General features: G+C 38.7%; 1 protein-coding gene across 3 annotated transcripts in view; it reads left to right on the top strand.

Moving 5' to 3' along the window:
• Positions 1 to 23,604, top strand: part of fndc5b (fibronectin type III domain containing 5b) — a 25,324-nt gene extending 1,720 nt beyond the window's left edge. Inside the window, exons 2-6 of one of the 3 annotated variants that reach the window (XM_058405349.1) lie at positions 10,412 to 10,527; positions 12,061 to 12,259; positions 14,183 to 14,296; positions 16,482 to 16,655; positions 17,722 to 23,604. In XM_058405349.1, coding sequence (XP_058261332.1) covers positions 10,412 to 10,527; positions 12,061 to 12,259; positions 14,183 to 14,296; positions 16,482 to 16,621 — 569 coding nt within the window. In that variant the 3' untranslated portion in view covers positions 16,622 to 16,655; positions 17,722 to 23,604. Of the gene's footprint in view, positions 1 to 10,411; positions 10,528 to 12,060; positions 12,260 to 14,182; positions 14,297 to 16,481; positions 16,660 to 17,721 lie in introns of all 3 variants that reach the window. The other 2 variants (XM_058405348.1, XM_058405350.1) reach the window with 2 other exon arrangements.
• Positions 23,605 to 24,389: the final 785 nt, after the last annotated feature.

The following is a 24,389-nucleotide window of genomic DNA, read 5'->3' on the forward strand; positions in this document are numbered from 1 at the left end:
TCTGTGCGATGATGAAAAACAGAGGCATGAAGCGCTCAGGTCGTCACTTCGACTCTGAGCTGATACTCCTGAGAGGACCCACTGGAGAAATGATACTGAGATGATTGTGAGGTCACTGGTATGGTTTTAATCCTTCCAGTGATAAAAGAATGTATGTTTAACAAACAGGACATGGAAATTTTGGGGAATTTGAAACAGAATTCATGCCTACATATATACAGTACGTTATCTCCAGATTTACTGTGATGTGAAGATAAAAAAAAACAAAATGTACAATACAGTATATCTAACAGTATTAAAGCTTCTTTCCACAAATATTCTCTTACAAAAGCTGAGTTTTTATACCATGTTGTGCGTCTTTATTTTGGAGAGGGTCATTGAATCCAGCAAGATTGTTTTTCTAGGTTAGTTATCTGTATATTTGATTAATTTTCATTTAGGATTCATTCCTCTTGTGCTTTATTTTTTGCCAATATCCTGTGAGCACTATGTATTTAATTAAAAATAACATGAACTATCAGTGTTTATTTATGGACCATTCTGAAACATGAATTTTAAGAGTTTTGCTTTCTTTATCTATCTATCTATCTATCTATCTATCTATCTATCTATCTATCTATCTATCTATCTATCTATCTATCTATCTATCTATCCATCTATCTATCTATCTGTTCATTCACTCATTAATTAATTTATTTATTTATTCATGCCTTTATTTTATTTATTTAATTATATAATAATATTTATTTATTATAAATTAAATATATTTATTTATATTTTATTTATTTTTAACAGATTTGTTCACTAATTTAAAAAAAATATACATATACATATACTCACATTGGCAAAGTAAAGTACTATACAACTATATGATGTATAAAGCTTATTACTGTGTGTACAATTTTTACAGATGTTTCTAGATTAAATTTAATTCTGTTTTCACTTTAGTATGAATACCATTTCTTGGGGTGGTGTAGTCCCTAGTGTTTCTCAGTGACTGGTGTTACTGTAGGTTCTGAGTGCTCTCTCTGTGTGGGTTTCCTCAGGGTTCTCTGGTTTCTTCACATCTCCCCAGTTACACTAAATTGCCCCTAGTTGTGAATGGGTTTGCTTAGGCTGGCATCCTAGGGTGCCCAGGATAGTCTCGTTTACATATAAACTACCAGTCAAAAGTTTGGACACACCTTTTAATTCAGTGTTTTTTGTTTAGGGATTTATTTTCTACATTCTAGAACAATACTGGAGATTTCAAAACTATGAAATAACACACATGGACTTAAGTAATCCATATGTAACGACAACAAACAACAGTCCGTTGTTATTTTAAGACACGAAGGTCAGGTGTTCTGGAATAGTTCTTGTGAGAACAGTATTGTCAAGTGCATTTGCAAAACCCATCAAGCACCATGATGAAACTGGCTCACATGAAGACCATCCCAGGAAAGCAAGACCAAAACTTACCTCTGCTGCAGAGGAGAAGTTCATTTAGAGTTACCAGCCTCAGAAATCACCGATTAACAGCACCTCAGATTAGAGCCGTTATGAAGGCTTTACAGAGCATCAGTAGCAGACATATCTCAGTATCAACTGTTCAAAGGACATTATTGTGTATTTCGGCCGCCTTCAGCATTGTTTTACAATGTAGAAAGAAATAAACATCAGGAAAGATCGTGGGATTAGAAGGTGTGTCCAAACTTTTGACTGGTAGTGTACATCTCTGGCATTTGGCAGGCACCATTATCCAGAGCGACATACATTTTTATCTCATTTTATACAACTGAGGGTTAAGTGCTTTGTTCAGTGGCAGCTTGGTAGAGCTGGGATTCAAACGCACAACCTTCCAATCAGTAGGCCAAGACCTTAACCACTACACTACCAAAGTCTCCATAGTCATGAGTGACTCCAACCAGGATAAATCCCACTAATAAAGATTCGAGCCTGACTCATAAATTAGAATCTTTCCAAAGCCATAACCAAGGACACAATAATGGCACAGATATCATCAACCTCATAAACTCCCAGTTTGTACACATTAACTGCAGTCTAGCTGATTAGAAATGTGTGTAGTGTGTAGTGAGAATGAGAAATTTCATCTGGACACAGAGACAAGCTCCTTGGACATTAAGGGGTTAAACTCCAGAATGTCTTTGCTGACGGAGTCATCATGTCAGACTTGAAAAGAAAGTGACGCATTTGGCTGAGATTTTAAGTTCGGTGATCAGAGGCTTAATCCGCTCAGCCTCGACGCTCACAGTCAGTCTGAAGTGCAGCCGACGCTCACAGTATACACGGCACAATGTGAGGGGAGAAAAAAAGGCATCAGAAATGTACTGAAAAGTGTTTAGAAATCCATGGTAAGCACTTTTCTTTTTCTGATATTATGTCAGGCACAGAAGCAGAACAATATCAGTGAAATTGCTTAGTTGTCATTCGACACCAGAGCTGTATCTTCTTGGGTAATAATGTTTGCAGACACGTTTCACAGTGGCGAGGCAGACAGACGGTGAAATATTTAATAGCACAGCGCGAGACCACGTGACGAGGCCGAGTCATTGTATCACCTTCGGTTGTTACTGTTGTACTGTGTAGAACAATAAAACACGAATTTCTCTTATTTTTACTTTACTATTATTTCCTGTGATAACGCAGCACTATTGCTGCAGGTTCGGACTTTTAAATGAAAATTCGATGTCACATTGACATGGCATTCGAATGCTTTTCATAACCGTCCGTATATGACGCAAATTGAGATAAAGTATTAAAAATTTCATTCAAAAATAATAAGAAATAATAAATAGAATAATAAGGAAATAAATGCAATCTGCTGTACAATAAAGTGGGAGGCTGAACAAATGAAAATAATAGACAAAAAAAATGGAGAATGTCTATGATCCTGTTTGTCAAAAAGTATTTATTAATTGTCAGAAGCAACCCTGACATCTTACACAGGGTCTTGCTTGATATAAACAGATTAAAAACCTATAAACTGTGTAGTATTTCTGGAAGAAGTCTCCAGTGTCAGTGCTTTTGTTATAGGCTGTGAGACACAGGGAATTATTTAAGACAGCAGGCTTTATGGTAATAATTAAAGATGAAAAAAGCAGAGTAAATAGAAACTGGTTAAAGTTTGACTGTTTATACTTGCTATAATAAGAGAATATAAGACTAACACTCTATAAGTATAAATGGATATAAGGTATGTCAGTCTTTAATGAATATTGCTGGTGTATAAGTGGAATAAAACATGCTGCTATAAGGGAATAATCAACTTCAGGATGCATCACACCACCTCATCATCGATGATCTTCCTATAACAGCGCGTCCCCTCCATCGGATTTCATTCTAAAAATAATAGAGTCTAAACTTGTAGATGCACAGGCCCTGATTCACTAATATGCCAAGATGCACTCATTTGCATGTGCATTCCTATGACCTGCTTGTTACTGCATGTTTTGCATGAGATTTACAATTGTGTGACTGATGCCATGCAAAGCCGGAGAGAAGGAAACAAGATTTAAATGAGGTTCTGGCACGATGGGTTCGGATCTTCGAAACGTGCCGATAAGGTATCACGGAAAACGCTGAATAAATGGCTTGGAAAAACAACAAAAGGTGCAAGCGCACATCACCGTTATCAAATAGTTAATTAATATTTCATAACTTCGCCGTGTTTATGGGAGTAATTACCCCAAGCTGGCTTCTCATTGTATCCAGAGACTAAGATGATGGTTTGGACTTTTATTTTGTCTTGGAAAGGCAAAAAACTGCTTTGTATAGATTTAATATCTGCCCTTTGGTGGTATTGATTTGCTCAGCCAAGTGACATTTAGGCTGCAGTAAGTCACACTGCAGGCGCTAAACTAATATCTTTGCATAGACTCCATGCTGTATATTGCACTTATACATAGAAATAGCCAAATATTCACTGGATATTTATTAACACGCCAATGTTGTGCTCATTTAAATGAGGCATTTCTCTATAGAACCAGTTTTTCCATACACAAACCTTTAGGAAATTGCTTCGGTGTACACGCTGTATAAATAAAGCAACCAAACTGCTTTTCCTTGTAGAGTCAAGGGAACCTTTAAAATAATAGAAGGTACATAATAGGACATAATTAACGCCTACTCTAAAAGCCAATTAAAGATACACAATATACATTTTTTCAAGATAAAACAAACAAATTAAAGGCACGCATCATGCACCCTTGATGGTAGCACCCCAGCAACGACATATACCTTGTTTAAAAAAATAAAAATCCATTTCCTAGTCCAGGGCTGTAGAGGCTCGAAATGTAAGGCTCTAGTTTACTGACCAGAAGGATGGAGGTTCAAGCATCAGCATAAGTTGCCACTTTTGGGCCCTCAACCCTTTCTGCTCCAGGTGCCTGGTATCATAGTTGACCCTGTGCTCTGATCCCAGCTTCCTAACAAATCGGAACATGCAAAATAAAGAATTTTACGGCGCTGTGATGTATATATGACAAAAACAAGGCTTCTAAAAATATGTACATTTCCTTCAGAGAGTGAATTATTCTCAGGATGTCATACGTTCAACAAGACGTTTCGCGCAAGTTATCTCCTACACTCAGTGAAATTGTCAAAGTTGGATATTTTGCCTGTTGTGAGCACTCTCTCCACGGTAGCTGAGATATATCGAGGCAGATACGGACACTTTGAAAAGGTCCATAATTACATTTCACTCTCAGAGACTATTCAAGGCTCGTTCCTGATCTCCATTTTGGGCACATTCGCCGTGTAAGTAATTGGTGTCAGAAAATTTCTCAAGAAACTTTTCTCTGTGAAGAGAATTCCCTTTCACTGTGCAATTTTTATGGTCCTGACCTTTATTATTACTGTGTAATACGTAATGGCTGATCTTTTGTGCAGCGTAACTGGCAGCATTTATTAGCAGATTTCATGCACATATTTTCACATAAATTCTACACTATAGATCCATAGATTGGACGTGTCGTACAGATGATATTACAGAGTGAATATGTCTTCACTGATGCACTCACTTACTGCATCTAAACGTACATGTTTCACATTTACATGAGTGCAGCATTGTGTAAGCTAATGACAGTGAGGCTGAGATCACCAGCTGTGATTGGAATGTAGATAACTACTGCTCCAGCAGCATATCCACTAATCAGACAGGTCTGATCCCTCTTAGTTCACCCTCTTGTGGCTGATTGTTCAGAAAAGCTGTCCGCAATCAGATTCTTGACACGAGAACAACGCGACATTGTGCTGTTACGAATGTCTACGCTGATATGCTACATCTGTACGTTTCATAAAATAACTGATGTGCTACTAGAAAATAACACAAAGATCTCGACATGTTGTGTATTTTTCTAGGTTTTGGGGCTGAAAATACTTCCTTTAGCCTGCCCAGGCTTGAGATAGATGTTGGGAGGATGCATATTTACGAGATCTGGCTCGGCCAAGGGCTCAGGAGGAAGTCGATCCATGCCAGGATCCTGAGCTTTCAGTCCTGGCAGAATAAATCACTGCAGCAGGCTCAGGTGGTGAAGTGGTGACCTGGCCGTGTATCATCACCCAATCACACACACACACACACACACAGCCACTGAGAAACTGTTGAAAGGAAGCAGAAGGAGATGAAACTGTGTGAAACTGTGATTGAAAGGTCTGAGAGTGCTGTAGAACTGACCATGTGTGTGGCCCCTAGTGTGAACATGGAACAACACATAGTGTAGAAATCCGAGGGATGATGTTAGTGTGGTTTCTGGTTACTATTCACGGCATTTTCATAACTGACCTGATGCTAATGCTCTTGTATGGTAATTATTCGCAGTCTAGATGTGATTTCTGCAGTTGTTTCAATCCTGAGCACATTGTACAAAATTACCAGCATCTGTGTGACCTAAAAACCAGCACTACACACCCATTAATCAGATTACTGATAACAGTGATGTATAATATTTATCTATTTTTATATTTTTCCACTGCAACCGTAACCCAGTGAAGACAAAATCTGTTCTCATACACAAGCAAATTACAGCCGGCTTGAAGAAAGACAGCATTATGAGCAAACGGCAAGCAGAAAATAACTCTTTTCTAGTAAACAACTCAAGAGAGAACTTATTAGAAATCAGTAATGTGAAGCTAATTGTGTATCCAAGCAACCATGACATATAAAGAACATGATGGATTAAAGCTGTTTATACCACAGAGCTTCTGAATTCTTCTTTCTGATTGGTCAGAAGGCGATTGAGTTATCTTTAATAGCACAGCGCTGAGCCGTTGAACATTAAAACGTTGTTTTAATTCTTTATCATTTTATATAACTTCTACTTTATCCACAGCTAATGCTTGAAAACATTTCTAAATGTTGATATGGTGAATTATTATAATTATAATTATAATTATAATTATAATTATAATTATAATTATAATTATAATTATTGTTGTTATTATTATTATTATTATTATTATTATTATTATTATTATTATTATTATTATTGTTGTTGTTGTTGTTGTTGTTGTTTTGTGAGAATGTTTATTTGCCATTTTCCAAGTCTCCAAGCAAGACTTCAGAAATTATTAAGTGGTGTTTTATAGCTTTCTGGTTACTCAGCAGCATAACAAGGTCCTTTTGTTTTATTCATTTCAAGAGAAAGTTAAACAAAAAGAACAGTAATAGTTCTCTTGGTCTAGTTTTGTGCAGAGCACACAACATTATAAATATACAAATATCACAACAAATGGATAAAAAGTACAATATGTTGTGTTTTGTGGTATAAAAATAAAGCACTTTGCACAAAAGTCCACATCACACCACCGTGTCACTGATTATTTAAATCCGCTATCATGCCATCAGGGTTTTATTTCTTACATATTGGGAAATGAAACGCTGTAGTGTTTATCAGTGCCTCTCCTCACAGGGCTCAAACCACTCAAATAATTGCAACTTCCAAGTGACTTAATTTAAAATGGAACAACACGACCTCTTTTTTTTTTTTAGCTTGATTTATGATAATTTACTCATTTTAATGCAAAGTATTCAAGACTAGGAAGTGTTCAGGATCCACATTGAGAAACTTGTTGCAAATGTGTGGAGTTATGATGCTGAGGATTGTAAGGAATGTAGTGAATGTATTCCCAAAAAATACACTATATTGCCAAAAGTTTTGGGGCGTCTGCCTTTACATGCATATGAATTTAATATGGAGTTGGCCCGCCCTTTTCAGCTGTAACAGCTTCAACTCTTCTGGCTTTCCACAAGGTTTAGGAGTGTGTTTATGGGAATTTTTGACCGTTCCCCTAGAAGCGCATTTGTGAGGTCAGGCGCTGATGTAGGACGAGAAGGTCTGGCTCACAGTCTCCACTCTAATTCATCCCAAAGGTGTTCTATTGGGTGCAGGCCAGTCAAGTTCCTCCACACCAAACTCTCTCATCCATGTCTTTATGGACCTTGCTTTGGTCACTGGTGTGCAGTCATGGTGGAACAGGAAGCGGTCATCATCAAACTGTTCCCACAAAGTTGAGAGCATGAAATTGTCCAAAATGTCTTGGTATGCTGAAGCATTAAGATTTGGAGGGGTGTCCCAAAACATTTGGCAATATAGTGTATGTATCTTTTTTTTTGCGTGCATCAGATTATTTTATGCATCTAACCACATTCAATGTAGGGAACAAACTCGTATTTACAACCGTCTGGTAACTAAATTGTACCACAGAGCTGTTAATGCTCTTGATAATCATAAGGATTCCATCGTATGAAAAACACATTGTGCATGTCAACATGCAAGATATAGACGAGATAACAAGCTGAAAATTTGCTTCCTGCCTATAAAGACTCAGGAAATCCATCTTAAGAAATGCAGAAGATTAAAAGTAATGAAGCTGGAGTGAGAAGATGGGTTATGAGGAAAAGTTATGGGTAGACCAGGAGTCAATCAAGACAATCAAAACACATTAGTCTTGAGAACAGACCATTAGAGTTTGCTTCAGTGCACAGTGTTCACGGGGAATACAGATCACCCATGAACATCCAGTGAGCCAATGAAAGTCGTTCAGCTAAATGAATGCACTTGGACATTATTCAAGTCTTACAGGGATAACAGATAGCACTGCATAGGAAATGTCACTCAACAATTTATTTTATATAAACTTTATCACTGTGTCATAAACTTTGATTGCTAGGCAATAATCTCTTTTGTAGGAATGGTTCTGTTTCGCATACGGGGTGGACTTTATTTCTGGTAAATCAAACAGTCGTAATGAAGCAGGATTTACTGCTTTGCTTTTCAGGTTTAGGTTTTACAGTGAATTGTGGAAATCTTAAAAAGTCTTTGCGGAACAAATTTAGATAGCTGTACCCTCGTTTGTCCTGAAGAGCTGATACAAGACATAAAGCAGGAAACATCCCAGCGTTAAAGGTCAAGAGTTACAGCTGTAAAGATCGGGATTAATTGTCATCTGCACAGCTTCTGTCCTCAGGCTGTAACTCTGGCAAACAAGGACCCTGGAATAAGCTTTCTCTGAGACGTGTTATTAAATGCCATTTTATTGTACACACAACTAAGATGTACAATATTAATAAACTACATACTAAAACTGCTTACTTATAATTTGAGCTTTTTTTCCCCCCAATAACATTGGCCTGCTCAAACTGCTTAATTCTGTGATGGACAATTTGACTTGGAGAAGATGTTTGTGAGGTTCTGACCTTCTGTATGTGTGACTAGAAGATGTGTGGGCAGTAATAGTTATGACCAGAGATTGTTTGAGTAAAATATTATGGGGACAGAACTGCGATGAAGACTAGATGTCAGGACTCCAGGCTAAGACTCAGGGCTATCTGGATGAGACGATGATCAGGTCTTGTAATATAGCCAATGATTGACAATGTATTCCTTTCCTTAATCCTGTTTTGTGTTTTAATCCTGATTATAAATGCTCAATGAAACAAATAATCGGGGCCCTTCCTTTTCCATTTTGCGTGGAGACCGTTGGGTCCTGTTGTGTACCTCTTTACCAGCATGCTATTTTTCTTAAAATTTCCACAGCAATACACAGGGGGACAATGAAACTGAAACATCTGGATTTAGAACACAATAATATTTAGTATGATGTAGGACCTCCTTTTATGCCACCAATACAAAATAAGTTCATCTTGGAATAACAGATATAAGTCCTGCGAAGCGGCCAGATGGACTTTGAGCCATTACTCTTGCAAAACAGTGGTCAGTTCATTTTGTGATGCTGGTGGAGAAAAACGTTTCTCCTCTAAAACACCATTAACAGGGCTCAATATTATACAGATGGGGTGAGTGAGCAGGCCGCGGTAGATGTTGAACTTCACTTCAGTGTTTATCAAACCTCTTTATCCCCAGTGTGTACTGGTGCATTATGATCCTGATACATGACACCAGGGTGCAGGATGTTCAGTAGTCCTAAATCTGAACCTAGACCAGGTGTAACCTCAGTAGCTCGAGTAGCTGAGGTTAAGGAAGCGTCAAAGCCAGCATGTTGACACTGCTGGTATTTCTACACCTAGATTTTTTTTCTTCTAGTGTTTTCCAGTGTTCCCAGCTACATGTTTGCACCAAATATTACAGTATTACCAATTTTAGATTTTAACATTTATATTTAATGGACTATTGACTTTTGCATGAAGAAAAAGTATTTGTGCATCTTGCACTTGGCAAATAAACAATCCTGATTCTGTTACGGAAATAGCATGTGCATTCCCCACAGCATGATATCATCAAGTCTAAATTTTTGGCAAAAACAACAATGTGTGTGTGTATGTGTGTGTGTGTCACTTGATGCCGAATATGGAAGACACATCTTTTAGCTGACCTGTTTTTTTTATTGTCTGAATTTTAATGGATGTGAATTCGGAATGCTTTTATAAATAATGCAATGCTGACTATCTGTGCTCCGAGAACTTTAGAGATAACTAGGTGTTAACTGAGCTGATTTATTCATCACTGCATTATTATGCAGTCGAATGACACACCGTCATAACAACGGCGAAGTCTTTTCACTGCATGATGCCTATTTTATGCATAAAGACAAAATATACTGCCAAAGAAAAGATGGCTGCATGCTTTTTATTTGCAGGCTATTTAACACTCTAAGGCACATTCAGATACCAATCTAAGAGCTCCCACATGAGTAAATAAAAGTGGAGTGTAATGGAACTATCGATTGAGCGTGACCTCAGACCAGGTTGAGCAGTGGAGTGTTTCCACAATCTGAAGCACACACACCATCCTATTTGGTGTTAGAAATGAGAGAAGGGAAAAGTATTGCAAAAAGTCCAGCTTTTACTTTCGGAGGTGTTTCAGTGTGTATAAGTTAAAGCTGGGGAAAGGTGTGACAGGATGCTCTCTCATCATCTAACTGTATCTGCTGTGGTGACTTTTGTCTTCAGACAGCCTATCCGCCCCACTGAATGTAACCATCAAGACCTTAGAGGGCAATGCGGCTGTGGTCACATGGGACATCCTCGAGGGAGATCCGGTCATCGGCTTTGCCATCACACAGCAGGTACTGATGCATAAAATGTGTTCAAGAGTATCCTAGGTAATTATTTTTTGCCCATGTGGATACTTAAATATGTAGCATAGATGCAGTATGGACAGCAAATACATTTTAGACATCATATAGAATTGTGTGTGTGTGTGTGTGTAGTCTGGGGAGATGTGCCGGTACTCTGTATGCTCCAGTAATGAAGAGCAGAATCACCATCTGTTGAAGCGCAAAGCCATTACAGCTTGTCACCAAATTCCCAGACCAAATGCTATGCCTGAGTTTCAATACCAAGCCAACAATGGCCTCTTCTACTTCGTTTCATTCCGGCTTACAAGTGCACTTTCCTTATGAAGTAGCAGAGTTGTCCCTTTTTGCTCATTACTTCGCCTGAGTACTAACAACAAAGTCGTCTCCTTGCAACCTTGACCTCATGTATGTAGCCTAAAAAAGCCCTTTCTATGGCACACTCCTTCTCTTGCTCATTCTGGTTAAGGAAGTGCATTCATAAAAGTATAGAGTATGAGGTTAAGGCTCTAGCCCTATTGTTATGTTTAAAAATAAATAAAAACCCTGATTAATACTTTTCCAGAATCTTCATCTGGACTTGTTTTGACTGCACCATGTAGATTCATGACATCTAATCCCACTTCAAGTCCGCTTCAGTCCCATGAAGTAACTCTACAAGATGTGGAAAAGTTCAAGAGGGTGAATACTTGAACTGCATTACTAATTACTGAGGACTAGCATTACTTTTGAGAACTCTGATCCACGCTACACTACTGTTTGTAATATGTTATATACATTTCTGGGTTGTGAAAGGGATCCTGTTGGCAAAAATGTTCATGGATATTAAGATATCTATATTATATCTATTTATAACATATATTTGTAGAGGTAATAGCTCAAGTGGTTAAGGTTCGGGGTCATTGACCGGAAGATCAGGCTTCAAGCCCAAGCACCGCCAAGCTGCGGCTGTTGGGCCCTTGAGCAAGGCCCCCAACTCGCCCTGCTCCAGGGGTACTGCATCATGGCTGACTCTGCGCTCTGACCCGAACACTCCAAGGATGGGATATGCAAAGAAAGAGGCAGTGGTAGTGGAATAGAGGCAGTGGTAGCTCAAGAGTTAAGACTCTGGGTTCCTGTTGGGGCAGATGGGAATTCAAGCCGCAGCATTAACATCTGCTACTGTAGGGCCTTTTTTGGCAAGGCTTCTTCTTCAAATACACGGCATATTCGTGTATGAAATTCCTCAATGCACTGTAATAGGTTGTGTCCAAATATCCCAACAAAATACCTATCATTTTACTGTACCATTAGAAGAGAACAACTGAGGTATGGGGACTTGAGTAAAATCAGGACATGACATGAACAGGGAATGGCAGATGTGAGGAGATACAGTAGTGTCCCATGTCAGGGGACCTGATATGGACCTGGTGTGAATGAATATATGATTAAGACCACAATTTAAAATGATACTCTTGATACATGTTTTTTTTTGGCAGTGTTCGGGCCCCTCACATTCCCGTCTTCCTGTCATGTTTATTTCAGAAGAAGGATGTGCGCATGATGCGCTTCATCCAGGAAGTGAACACTACCACACGCTCCTGTGCATTATGGGATTTGGAGGCTGATACTGAGTATATCGTCCATGTGCAGTCCATCAGCATGAGTGGCACAAGCCCTCCCAGTGACCCTGTCCTTTTCCGCACACCAAAAGAGTCTGAGAAAATGGCCTCCAAAAGTCCTGGTAAGTCAAACATTCACTGTCCCAGTGTTATCATATATAACGTCTCAATCAGAGCTTCTTCATTGGCTAACACAAAGTAGTGGAGGAAGGACACAGGTCCTTCACGAGATCCATATTGTTGGTGTAGTTCTGGTGCATTACATTTCCTTTTACAAGAAGTATGTTTATATGTCGTATATAAATTGGGATAAGAAAATTATCCTCGTAAATTCCGCTTGAATATATAAGTATGCTAAAAGTATAAAATGTATACAAGTACACAATTCGTGCTTTTATACACAGCTAGTGATGTGCATTAAAGATTGAAGTTCTTCAAAAATATTCAAGTAACGTACAAATACTCTAACCAGATACTCCATTACTCTCCATAGATGCCAGACGTAGGATATTGACCGCATGCATTAAAAAAACTGAGGCTGGGGTCAGCATATGATGAAAAGCGAGCTAGAAAATGGTTTGTAGCCAGATCATTAACATCGATTCATGCATAAACACAGCAGGGTGACTGTTATACAGCTACTCTAAAAATGTACTCGAATTCAAAGTGAAAATGTCAGCCTTTATTGCAGGACAGCCTGCCATATCTACACATCCCATAATGATGTCCAGGTTTATGTTTTAAAATACATTTAGTGACCTAGATATTTAGGTAAACTTCTGGCAACTGTTTTATTATACACGGATGCTGATATTTCAGGTAGAGGTGTGATATGGTTCACCCTGTGCTAGAGAATGATGCCATGAAGTCTTGGAAGATATCTTGACAGCAGTTTTTCACCACGAAATGCCAGAGAATTTGGACCATTTTGGTAGAATTGTACATCTATTGCTAAGAATGACCCTGTGTCGTTCTCTCTAAACCTTTTACTAAAATGGTTTAGGCTTCGGGAGTACACCAGGAGAAGTCCAAGCCAACAGGCAACAAGAACATTTTCAGTAGGCAACATAATAGATGAACAAGTTGATTGCGCCTTTCAAAATTAATTACAACGTTTACTGTGTACATAAGCAGCTGTGTTGTGTTGATCATAATGAGCTAAGTCGTTAGCATTTGCATATGCGATAGAAGCTGGATACAATTTCAAAGTTGCAGAAAACGGATGTTTTTCTTGACTGAAGCAGAAATGCACATACAGAAAATGATAGTTAGCGGAGATCATTTCCGGCTAGTTTACACTCTTTTGATGCGACGTGTCAGCGGTGACAGGCAGACGTTTACTAAAAACACAGTTCCATAATCAGCCATTAGCACTTGAGTTGCTCTCCAGTTAATCGAGCAAGCAGTCTTCTGCTTCACTTCATTTCAAATAGCTCGAGGGTGGCTAATGAGCGTGGACAGTTAATCTTTTTCACCATACGCCTCCTGTTTCAAGGTGAAGTGGCTCCGTGTTGCTTTTTGTTCTGGACTTATGACATGCATCTGCATTGACAGGCGTATAGAAAAAAAAAAAATGCATGGCTTCAGAAGCATGAAGAAAACAATAAGTTTCCAGCATCCAGAGTTCCAAACTGTTCCATCAATCCAGCTGGCCTGTCCTCCAGGGCTCATCAGAGGCTAAGACAAATAGGGAATTCACAAATGCTCCTAATTACCACCAGGCGCTTTACGTCTGCTGCCAAGAAGGATGGTCTCCTGATATGAGACAGGACTTTAAAGACAGGAAGGGGAGAAGCATGTCTTAAAAAGAAACCTTCCATTTCCAGTGGCTGATCACAGCTCATGATCAAAGTCCTCAGCTTCTCATTAGTCTTCTCATTAGTAAACACACCACTTCACATCTGGCTGATGATTATAAAAAAAGAAGAAGAAGCTTTCCCTTTTAAAACATACTGTATATTCTTAGCTAGCATTTAGACATACTATGTGTCATGTTTGCCAAAATACGGTACTAACTGGGTTTCCTTTTTCTTTCTCTTCGTAAGCACGTTTGTGTTTGTGTGTCTTGTCAGATGATGTGACAATGAAGGAGGTTGGCCAGGCACAGCTGAGGGCCGGAGAGCTAATCATCATCGTAGTGGTCCTGATCATGTGGGCAGGTAATACATTTACATCAAGAGATTCAAGGTTTAATCAACGACATTCTTCTTTTTCTTCAATAACAGTAACAGTCATCTCAGTCCAGTTATCTTTCTCTACCCTTAACAGTAGACATTCTGAAGGAAGATTCTAAATAATATTTTATAGAGGTCACACCTACATAAGTTTACACAACTGGTCAGATTTTCACAAAATATACAGAGATACCTTGTTTCCTTATCAGCACAAAATGGTTTTTCTCCAGCAAGAGTGGACAAATGCGACTTTTTCTTCACAGTTTTCTCACACTGACATTGAGAAGTAATGTATCGTGGGTGGATGTGATAAAATCACAGTTGCATGGATGCATTTAAAGACTACAGAAGTGTTATAAATGTGTAGTAGTAGCAGTATTGGTAGTTGTAGTTGCAAAGGTATTTTTGGAACTTTATCCATTATATCATTTTCCCCCACAAATCAATACAGACACCATTCCATCCCAAATGATATGGTCTTAAATACATGCAAACAAACCCAAGCGTAAACCCATGATAAACAAAAGCATGAACGTTATCAGATCAGGTTTTGTGTGATGTTAGTCACTACATTGGTCAGATCATACCCTGCATTAGATGTGACCTTTTATCCAACATCCCCAGGACAATTTTGATTTTCATTCACATTGTGATTTAAAAAGACCAGTTGGGAGGAAAAACGTCCAATATGGCAACACTCTTGAGCTTCATTAGATAGTCTTCTGTACAAATGTAGTATTTTTTAAATCGTTCTTGCCATTTGTATTGCTGAGTTCTCATAAGGATGCAATTAATAAATTGTCCCACTAACCCAAATGTGTTGGCTGAATGGTGTATCAGAAAGAGACAGAGCGTAGGATAGAAAGATACAGAGAGAGAAAGAGGGGTTTCTGAGTTTCGTTTGGTCTAATTGGGCCACAGGGGTTTTCCTTTCTCTGTGTAGTCCATGTCAGACAAGGAAAAAAGAAGCGGATTAGTGTTTCCCAGACACTGAAAGGGAATGAGCAGTGTGTTTTGAGGTGTGTTAGTGTGTTTTTCGTGCTTTACCACCTGACTCAACTCTAATGGCTAATTAACAATAAGTTGAAATGGACATGTTATAACGCAGAGAAAATATGAAACTGTCCGGAATGGATGCCTGCTACTGACGTCTCAGAAAAACAAAAGCCGTCTTCACACTTCTAGAGCTCATTTATAATTGGTTAGTAATGTTTGCCCAAATGTACAGAGATCCATCTTCAGCTTTTCTATTATCTCCTTTCTCCTCCTGACGTCCCACATCCATCACTATCCCTGAGTCCCTCTCTCCACTTCAAGCCCAGCTTTCCAATAACACACTCTAGCCATTTCCTCTTGAGGAAACTCCCAATCGCCATTGTAATTAGCGTGGATGAAGTTTGTTAGGTGAATATTAGACGAAGAATGAAGGATGAAGACTTCAGGGGCAGAAATTACCCAGAAGTCAGTGTAGACTTATGCCATTTTCTTCAACACTTCTTTATATTATGTCTTATTGTATTCACGGACAACAAATTTAATATTATAAATCTATTAAATAATAGAAATACTATAAATCCTTATGATGTCATCTCTGCATTTAGTTGAGATTTAGTTGGTTAAGCTTGGTTAATGCTGGTTAGTTAGCACAATATGAATAGTGCTGCATGTAAATTGCCCAAAAATAATGTTAGTGTGTCAAAGTCTACAAGTAATGCTCTGCTAGCCCAAAAACGTCATCATGCTAGTTCAGTAGATCAGTGTCAGTGTCATTAAACAGTCATGAGATACGTACCCTATTTTGTGAAAAAATTGGAAACAGTCTAATTTAAGCAAATCACAGGGAAACAAAATAAAATTCATCTTGAACATACAATGATATTTTGAACGTACAATGACAAATACTTTAAATTTCTTTTGGTTGACAGTGACCAAGGAGCAAAATGCTCCTCAAGGTGTTATCAAACAAGGCTACGAAACCAGCCAAGCTGTAAAAATAATCTTTGGGAACTGTGGAATTTTCCTCCGGTTGGAAATAGAAAAAATTAATAACCCTTAGCCATAGACAACAACAGACATGCTCAGGTCTTATTAGCCATGTTTGGCGAATCGTGATCTAAAGTCACTGAGACTGGATTTCCGACAGCCTTTAATTCGAACTGTCTCATTACAGGTGTAATAGCTCTCTTCTGCCGTCAGTATGACATCATCAAAGACAACGAGCCCAACAACAACAAGGACAAAGCCAAGAACTCGTCGGAGTGCAGTACCCCCGAGCATCCTACAGGGGGTCTACTGCGCAGCAAGGTCTAACCAACCACAGGCAATAACAGGCTTCAGCCTCAGGGCACGTACGTCTATTAATACTCATATCGTATATTCCATCCATTTTATTCCAAAATACTCCAAACATTAACTTTTCACCACATAGTTATTTTTATTATTATCTAGGCATTGATGTCTAAAGACCGCTGAGAGATTTTCTGAGTTTCTGAGAGATTTTCTCATGCTTTTGTCTGGCCACTTTGAGTTAGGTGAGACTAGATCAGACAGAATCAGCCATCTGTATACCATCTGCTTGCTGTCTAAGTGTAAAAGTGTATAAAGCAGCATTTACTATACAATCGTATCGCAATAGTTTATGTGTAAATATGGCGCTGTCATGTGGCCGAAAGTTCCGTGAAGGTGACACTGAGACTGGATCTAAGGACAGGCAAAAGGGTGAGGTGATCAGCATACAGTGTAACAAGGGATATCTAAAAATATCAAGACTAGGTACAGTAGTGAGGTCAAAATACTGGTAAAGGGCCAACAATTAACAAAGGATTCGTATGTCAGGAAAAAAGACTAGGAAACTTCACATATTGTGTATGTTTGGAGTGAGTCTACAAAGTCCAGGTGCCTGTGACCAGAAGTCTGGTGACTGTGAGTGTGACAGTGACCGTTGGTGTGTCTTACTTAAAAGACTGAAATAGATTTATTCAACAGGACACACGATGTTCTTTATGATTGCAGCGGGTACAAGTCTGCAGTATCCAGGTGAGATTATAGACTAAGTAAGGGTGATAAAATGGTAAAGACAGGACACATCAGTTAGGAGTTGAGTTCTCTGATGGATCAGGGAAAGCAGCACTTCCTGAGGTAGGTTCCTGCTTTGGTGATTTGGAGCGTTTGCCAGAGGCATGTGTTTTCTGGATGTGACATAAGCTTTTTTCCTCCGATATACCTCCTGAACATTGAGTGAACAGAAAACAGGATATTATATATTAAACATCGGATCTTTATCATCACTTTTTTTTTGCATCTGAAACCATGTTGCTAGGGGCTTGAGCCCTGATTGAAATTCTCTCTGCAATGCTCTGACATGCGTTGGTTATCTTTTGGTTTCTTACTGTTGATGTGTCCTCCCACAGAGCTGAGACATACCGGAAAGCCATCAAATGATATTATTGTGAAACAAGAGTGCCCATCTTCATTTGAAAGGACTCTTTAATACCACATCCTATCAACAAATACGGACCCCTTGGTGCTTGTCTTCGAAGTACACAAAGACAATGATACACTCGAGCACATTTGACGAGTGCACTTGAGCACATGTGAAGAATGAAGCAAAGACCTGAGAATTGAAAAGTGCATGACCGGGACGTTCCCTCGGGTCCGGCTCCAAACAGAGACGTTCCCTAAGCTCTGAGAAGAGAGAGCTAGAAATCCCAGGACACTCTGCCTCCAGCGCCGCCTCGCACAGATAAGCAAAATGTGTCATCGCCTTTGAGGGAAGACGATAATAAACCGGAATCGTGCTATGAATGAAGGGGAACAATTTTCCCCCTCAAGCTTTCTCTTCTTATCAGTGCTGAAACAGGATCATATGAGGAAGGGGATAAACTGAAGCTATTTCACCTATCTCTCTGTCTTTCTCTCTGCATATTCTCTCCTTTTTTTAAAAATCTTTTTTATGCCATTTGGTTCCTCTTTCCGTCATGCATTTCCTTTTCTTCCCACTCATTTTTCCTCGCTTGAGGTTTCTTTTCCACCCTGAAAAGGAGTCACCGCTGTAAACGTGATAATGTGTATTGGTGCAGTGCGATCTCTCTCTCCATAAGCACTCTCTCGCTCTCAGGGCATCCGAGTTAAAATCCAGAGGATGAATAATACAGTGGCTCACGCTGAACCTCGTCCATCACCCCATCCACATCAATCCCATCGCGATATATAGACGATATATTCGTATATTATATTAATGCAGTGATGGAGAATTATATTTAATCACTCGTGCGTCTTGAGTAACTCAAACAGCTTGCCGTCGATGATGAGTATATAAATGTAGAGTATTTATTAAGTTGTTTTGCTTCTCATTACCTGGTAACGCTCATGTTTTATAAGTACTGCTAGAATTACGCTTCTGCTGTGACGTATGGCTCCATTAGAGATTCCGGTGCCTTTCCTCTGAAGCGTTTCCTTACCAGTGTCCCGTCTCCTTCAAGACCTTCGACGCCCTCTTGTCTCATTCTTGTGTAATAAATTTTCCATCTGACAGTTTAAGTGAAGTATGCGAGATGAGGGAACGGCTTGACAGCACGTTATTGGAGTGTCAGGACAGATGGACTTGTCACTTACAGCACAGTCGCTGACGCGGACTTCGTCCTCCAGGGACAAACTCAACAAGTCGTCAGTTTGCAGGAAGCAATAAGAACATGCTTAATGCGGGTCAGAAGTCTAGAAAAAATTGATTTGTACCATGACAGGGCGTGCAAATATGAGGAATATTTCAGCGCAGAGGGAGTGCGGTTTTGCTATAATAATGCATCTGTTGACACACAGTACCATTAGGGATTTATTTATTTATCATTTAGACCCAAAAGTTAGTTTGTATGCTGTAGAATAAGGACCAAACTATTACTTAGAATTTTTTGTAATATGTCTTACTTATAAATTCATGTTGTTACTGAGTCTGTAATTATTAGGGATGCTATCCGGTCGATACCGTGTTTCAAACCATGTTTGAATGCCTTCTTTTTTTATTTTAAATACTTCTCAACACCTATAACAAACTGCATAATGTGTTAAGTAAATTATTCCACAGGGACGACAGAGAATATTTTATTTAGCTCTGTTTACGTTTCCTGTTTATATAGCAGCCGTGAACAGCTTGCTGACGCGTGTTCATACACTTTCACTACCAAGCTTGTTTTTATAATGTTAGCGAGCTGATTTTTTAAACGAAGTGCATTAGCTAGCTACGTTAGTTACTTTAGATGGTGTTGAATTGCAGAGCGGAATGGGTTTTGTTTCTGTACAGCTTTCATTCTTCAGAATCGTTCATTGTCGATAACTGATAATGGTTGATGTACAATTTAATGGGTCAGCGCTGCTATTTTTACTCACGTAGCGTTTTTTCTCACACGGCTAGCGTTTACTGCCATCTTTTCTCCGGCTTTTATGCTCAAATAACCAGGTTTCATTATCAGGTTACTTGTGTTATTGGAAAACGCTGTGATATTTTCACCGAGCGCTGTATACAGTCTGCTTTGACTGCTTTAGTTTAGCCGTTTCGTGTTGCCTGTTCATTTGAGCAGCAATGTATACTCACATTTCTTATTATCACATAGTATCAGATGTTGGTATTATAGCGATTTATGAGTATGAGTAGAAATAATTGCTCGTGGCATACCAGGATCGGGTAGCATCCCTAATCATTATAATTACTGCAACCTGGCTGCATGTTGCGCATATTAGCAATAATAATATTGCTACATACTGCAGTTGTGTTCCTCGCTGTGATATTTCAACACCCAGTGTTGATCCCTGGGTAAAGACTTTACTTTGACTTTGTATTAATCAAGATAACAGCACATGATAAACCATTCGGTGACATGTTTAAGGGCTCGTTTATGTATTTATTACATATTTCAGCCGTCAGAGATATCGGAATCGCAATTTCCAATATTGAGATAGCGTTTAAGAAGCAGTATATCATGCAGCCCTTCTCGGCAACGATTTGTATTCAGCTCTGTCACTGATTGATGGCAGTGTTAATCAAGTGGGTTGAAGGGTACTTGAAGGAGTCTTACTGCATACAACAGCCCCCCCCCCCAAAATCCCCCACCTCCCATCCAGACATACGGCCATTACATTGTCATGGCGGCAGCCTAACGGACCATCCTCTCGCTCTGTGAGTCGTCTGTTCCTTCATTTTTCATGCCATCCCTCCTACTGCCAACAGAAGAAACTCGATACTTCTCCTCTAATGACTGCTAATTAACCTTGGCCGGTGGGGAGAAGGCAGGAGGGCCGCCGGGTGAAATATGGCCGCCATCAATATCGTGTCTGGGCAGCTTACATAAGGCAGAGAGGATTATGTTTTCCCCTCTACAGATCATCGCTTTCCTACTGCTAAGTTTCTGCTCCAACGGGTGCAACAAGAGACAGTGAGGGAGAACGAGGCCACGGTGTTCCTAAGCAATGTTCTGCTGTATTGACCACAGACTGTCCCACTCATGACCCGCAAAATAATCAGAGAGAAATAATCAAACTCTCGTCACACAATCGGTAACGGCTTTGTTAAAGTCATTTACATTTCTAGCCTTTCCGAAGACCTTTTAGAATTTAAAATTACTTACAAAATAAGAGTCTGCGTGAATGTGTGAGAGAATGTGAAATTGCTGACTCTTAGTAATTCTTCATAAATTCTCAAGTAGGACAGTTCAAAACAGCTCGGGTCCTGTTTTACTCCAGGTATAAATAGAAAAAAAAACTTTCTATGAAGGTCATATTTATAATTAACTATGAACACATTCATATAATGCACTCAAACAGCATAATGCACATGTATAAGAGTCTCCATAGGCATTGAAATTGTTAGCATAAGGCATTATAAGCACTGTTCATGACATATAACACTATCACCAAAGAAATCCTGCGTTGTGCATTGTCCTGTTTGTTTTTTCTTAAATAAAATCATAGTACAAAATGTTACAAGTATACTACATGTGCAGTGAAGTTTTGGTCTTGATGCCACATTGATCTAATAAATGACTTAATAATGTTTTTTTTTTTTTTTTTTTTTTACACAAATACCACTTATAAGGAGTTATAATTTGGCTTTTGGTCAGTCAATAATCGACACTCACAATGGAAACCTATCAAAATTCAATATGACGATAATATACAAAGCAAGCCGGAGTCGGTGATTTCTTGATATTCTGTTATAAACACTGCTTATAATGCGTTTGAATCCATTCCTAAATATATAGATATTGCTAGGCCTTTTCATGATGATTGATAGAATTATAACAATGCTTATAGTGTAATTCACATGATAACAGTATGAACGTATTTGTAGGTCGTCATACACGTGGCCTTCATACAGAGTTAGCAGAATAACCTTTAAGATTTATATCCAGTGCCAATGAAATGATCGAACACACCTTTTCACAGCTCAAGGGTCCCAGGTTCGATCCTGCCTTTGTGTAGTTTCACAAGTGTTCGGGTTCTTCTGGCTTCTACAGTTTCTGTCCACTCCCTAAAATAATCTAGTATGACCCAGACCAGAATAAAGCAGTTCCTTAAGACAAATAAATAAATGAAGATTACCTGTAATGGTGAAAATTTCCTCTTTCACGCTCTTGTCATTCTCAGCATTCACAACGGAAGCTTTAACGACAGTCTTGAAGACATGTTGAGCATTAAGCACTTGTTGCCTGTTTTTACTCCTGTGACTGTGAAGGCCAATTCATCTGATATTAACTTTAGATCTAAAACTGGCCTAGAAACATATTCTAAGCATTTAACATCCGCTTAATCATATTACTCAGTAACTGGCATTACGTATTCTTCAACTCGTTTGAATTAAAATACATGGTTATGAGAATGAAGGGGTCCGACGGATCCTGGGAGTTTCGTGGGTCTTTAAATTAATTCGATGATGAAATACTTTTCAATCATGCCTGCTTAAACTTTTCATTGGTACTGCATATTTCATTTCTACTTTACATACAGTATATATTCCATTATATGTATTAAGCCGGACTCTCCCACCAGTAAATCAGCTGACTATGCCATATTTCAACACATTCCCAATCCCCAAATACATTTTTGGATGGAGTCTCCAGTGTCAGTGCTTTCTAACAGTCAGTGGTAAAGCTGTTCCTTTAGGTTTTCCAGCATTTCTGGACTACATACTTTTTGCAGTTTCTCAATAACAAGACAAGCGGCAGTTTTTGTTCGATTATTAATTTATTAAGGAAATTACTGTTTATAGCAGCTTAAATAATGTAACATCAACTAACTTGTCTCGTATTCCATAACATTAAAATTTACTCTAAATGGATAAAAAGTGCCATCCTTTAATCATTTCTCTGCTGTGTTATATGAAAAATAAAACACTTCGGGTTATGCCGTTACTGGAAAATAATCGGAAGTGATCGCTGATTATTTTCCTAGGACAGCGTGCGTTGTGTTTTAATCCTTACTCGTCCATCAGAACTGTAGTTACAGCAGTGCCTATGAAGCCTATACACCCATATACTGTATGTGAGGAAGGTTTTAGGTTTAAAGTGTAAAATACATATTGGGACTTTTAAAGTTGTTAAACTAGTGTTCATTGTGCATTTTTTTTTAAAAAATGAGATCGCATGAGATCTGACTCCCAGTGAGACACTCATGGACGCTTGAGCAAAGGTCTTGACTCCTTATCTGCTCGTCCCTGTGCTTGGATTGTTCACTTGTTTCTAAGTAATTAATAGATCTGAATGAAAGGAAAATGGTGATCTATGGCTGTTGGTGAAAAATCAAAGGTGTTATATATGCTGGATGTAGACTACAAGAAATTTGTTGCAACACTGAAAAATCCCTGATCATGCCTTTAAGGTGTTAATGATTTAAAGCTACAGTTCTTGTACATACTGTACGTTTGTGTTGTGGCTACTTCTCTAGCATTCCCAACTGTGAGACCAGAACGCCAAGCCTTAAAGCACTTAAGAGAGAGAGAGACGCTAATATCCTAACGGAGGAATTTACATTATGTTGCGTTGTAATTAAGCAGAACTGAGATGGCCACTGATATCATTGTCCCACATATTTACTCTGACGCATGGGCTTCAAAAAGAGGATGAACGTTCGTGTGTAAACCACAGAGTCTGTGTTACTTGATGTTCATAAAACAATGCTTCATGAGGGCTAGCATGTTTCTGCTGTTCTATACAAAATTATACAATTTATATGGATTAAAAAAAAAAACAATTACATGTCTACTTATGTACTGCCACAAAAATAATAAAGTATTAAATATTTTCAAACGGGGCTAGGATTCATTTTTTTAACATACTATACAAATATGCACTGTGAATGTCTAGTTAGAAACATAGCCATGTATAACCACTGCTATGATACATAATGGACCTAAAGTGAGCATTAATTGAGTAAAATGTTGTATTTCATAAAATCTATTTTCACACACAACAGTCACCAGCATTTCTTCAGTTCCTTCACCACTTCAGGTGGAAGCACCTTGAACACTCTTTATAACCATGGTGAGCTGAGAAGCATCCCATAAAACATAACATGTCAAACCATGAGATGGAAGATGAGCTACAACAGCAGGAGACCACAAAGTTCTACTCCTGTCCACCAAGAACAAGAATCTGAGGCTACAGCAGGCATATGCTGACCTGAACACCTAAAGATGTCCAGTTAAAGTTTGCCCAAACTTCACCTGTGTCCAGTTTTGATTGATATCCTGACACAAATGTGGTATCTGCCCAATCATATTACATGGCTGAAAACCCTGTTTAGAAATCTGCAGCCAGTGCCAGTGTGCATGACAGTTTTTTATATATGGGCCTCCTTCTAGCGAAGGCCCTTCACTCCGCCCACATCTCAGTCTGGAAAGGAAAATATGGAGGAATCCAGTAAGCACCTGGCACAGATGATACATTTTCTGTGAGCAAGAAAAATATGAAAAACTTATTTAAGATAGGAAATCTTTTCCAAGATTTTATAAGTGGACCCAGAATTAGACAATGCTCTAGCCGCTAGCTTTAAACAACAAACCAAGTAGATGCATTTTTATCATTCGTATAAC

Source organism: Hemibagrus wyckioides, linkage group LG12, assembly GCF_019097595.1.
Source record: "Hemibagrus wyckioides isolate EC202008001 linkage group LG12, SWU_Hwy_1.0, whole genome shotgun sequence".
In the NCBI taxonomy this organism is placed as follows: Eukaryota; Metazoa; Chordata; class Actinopteri; order Siluriformes; family Bagridae; genus Hemibagrus; species Hemibagrus wyckioides.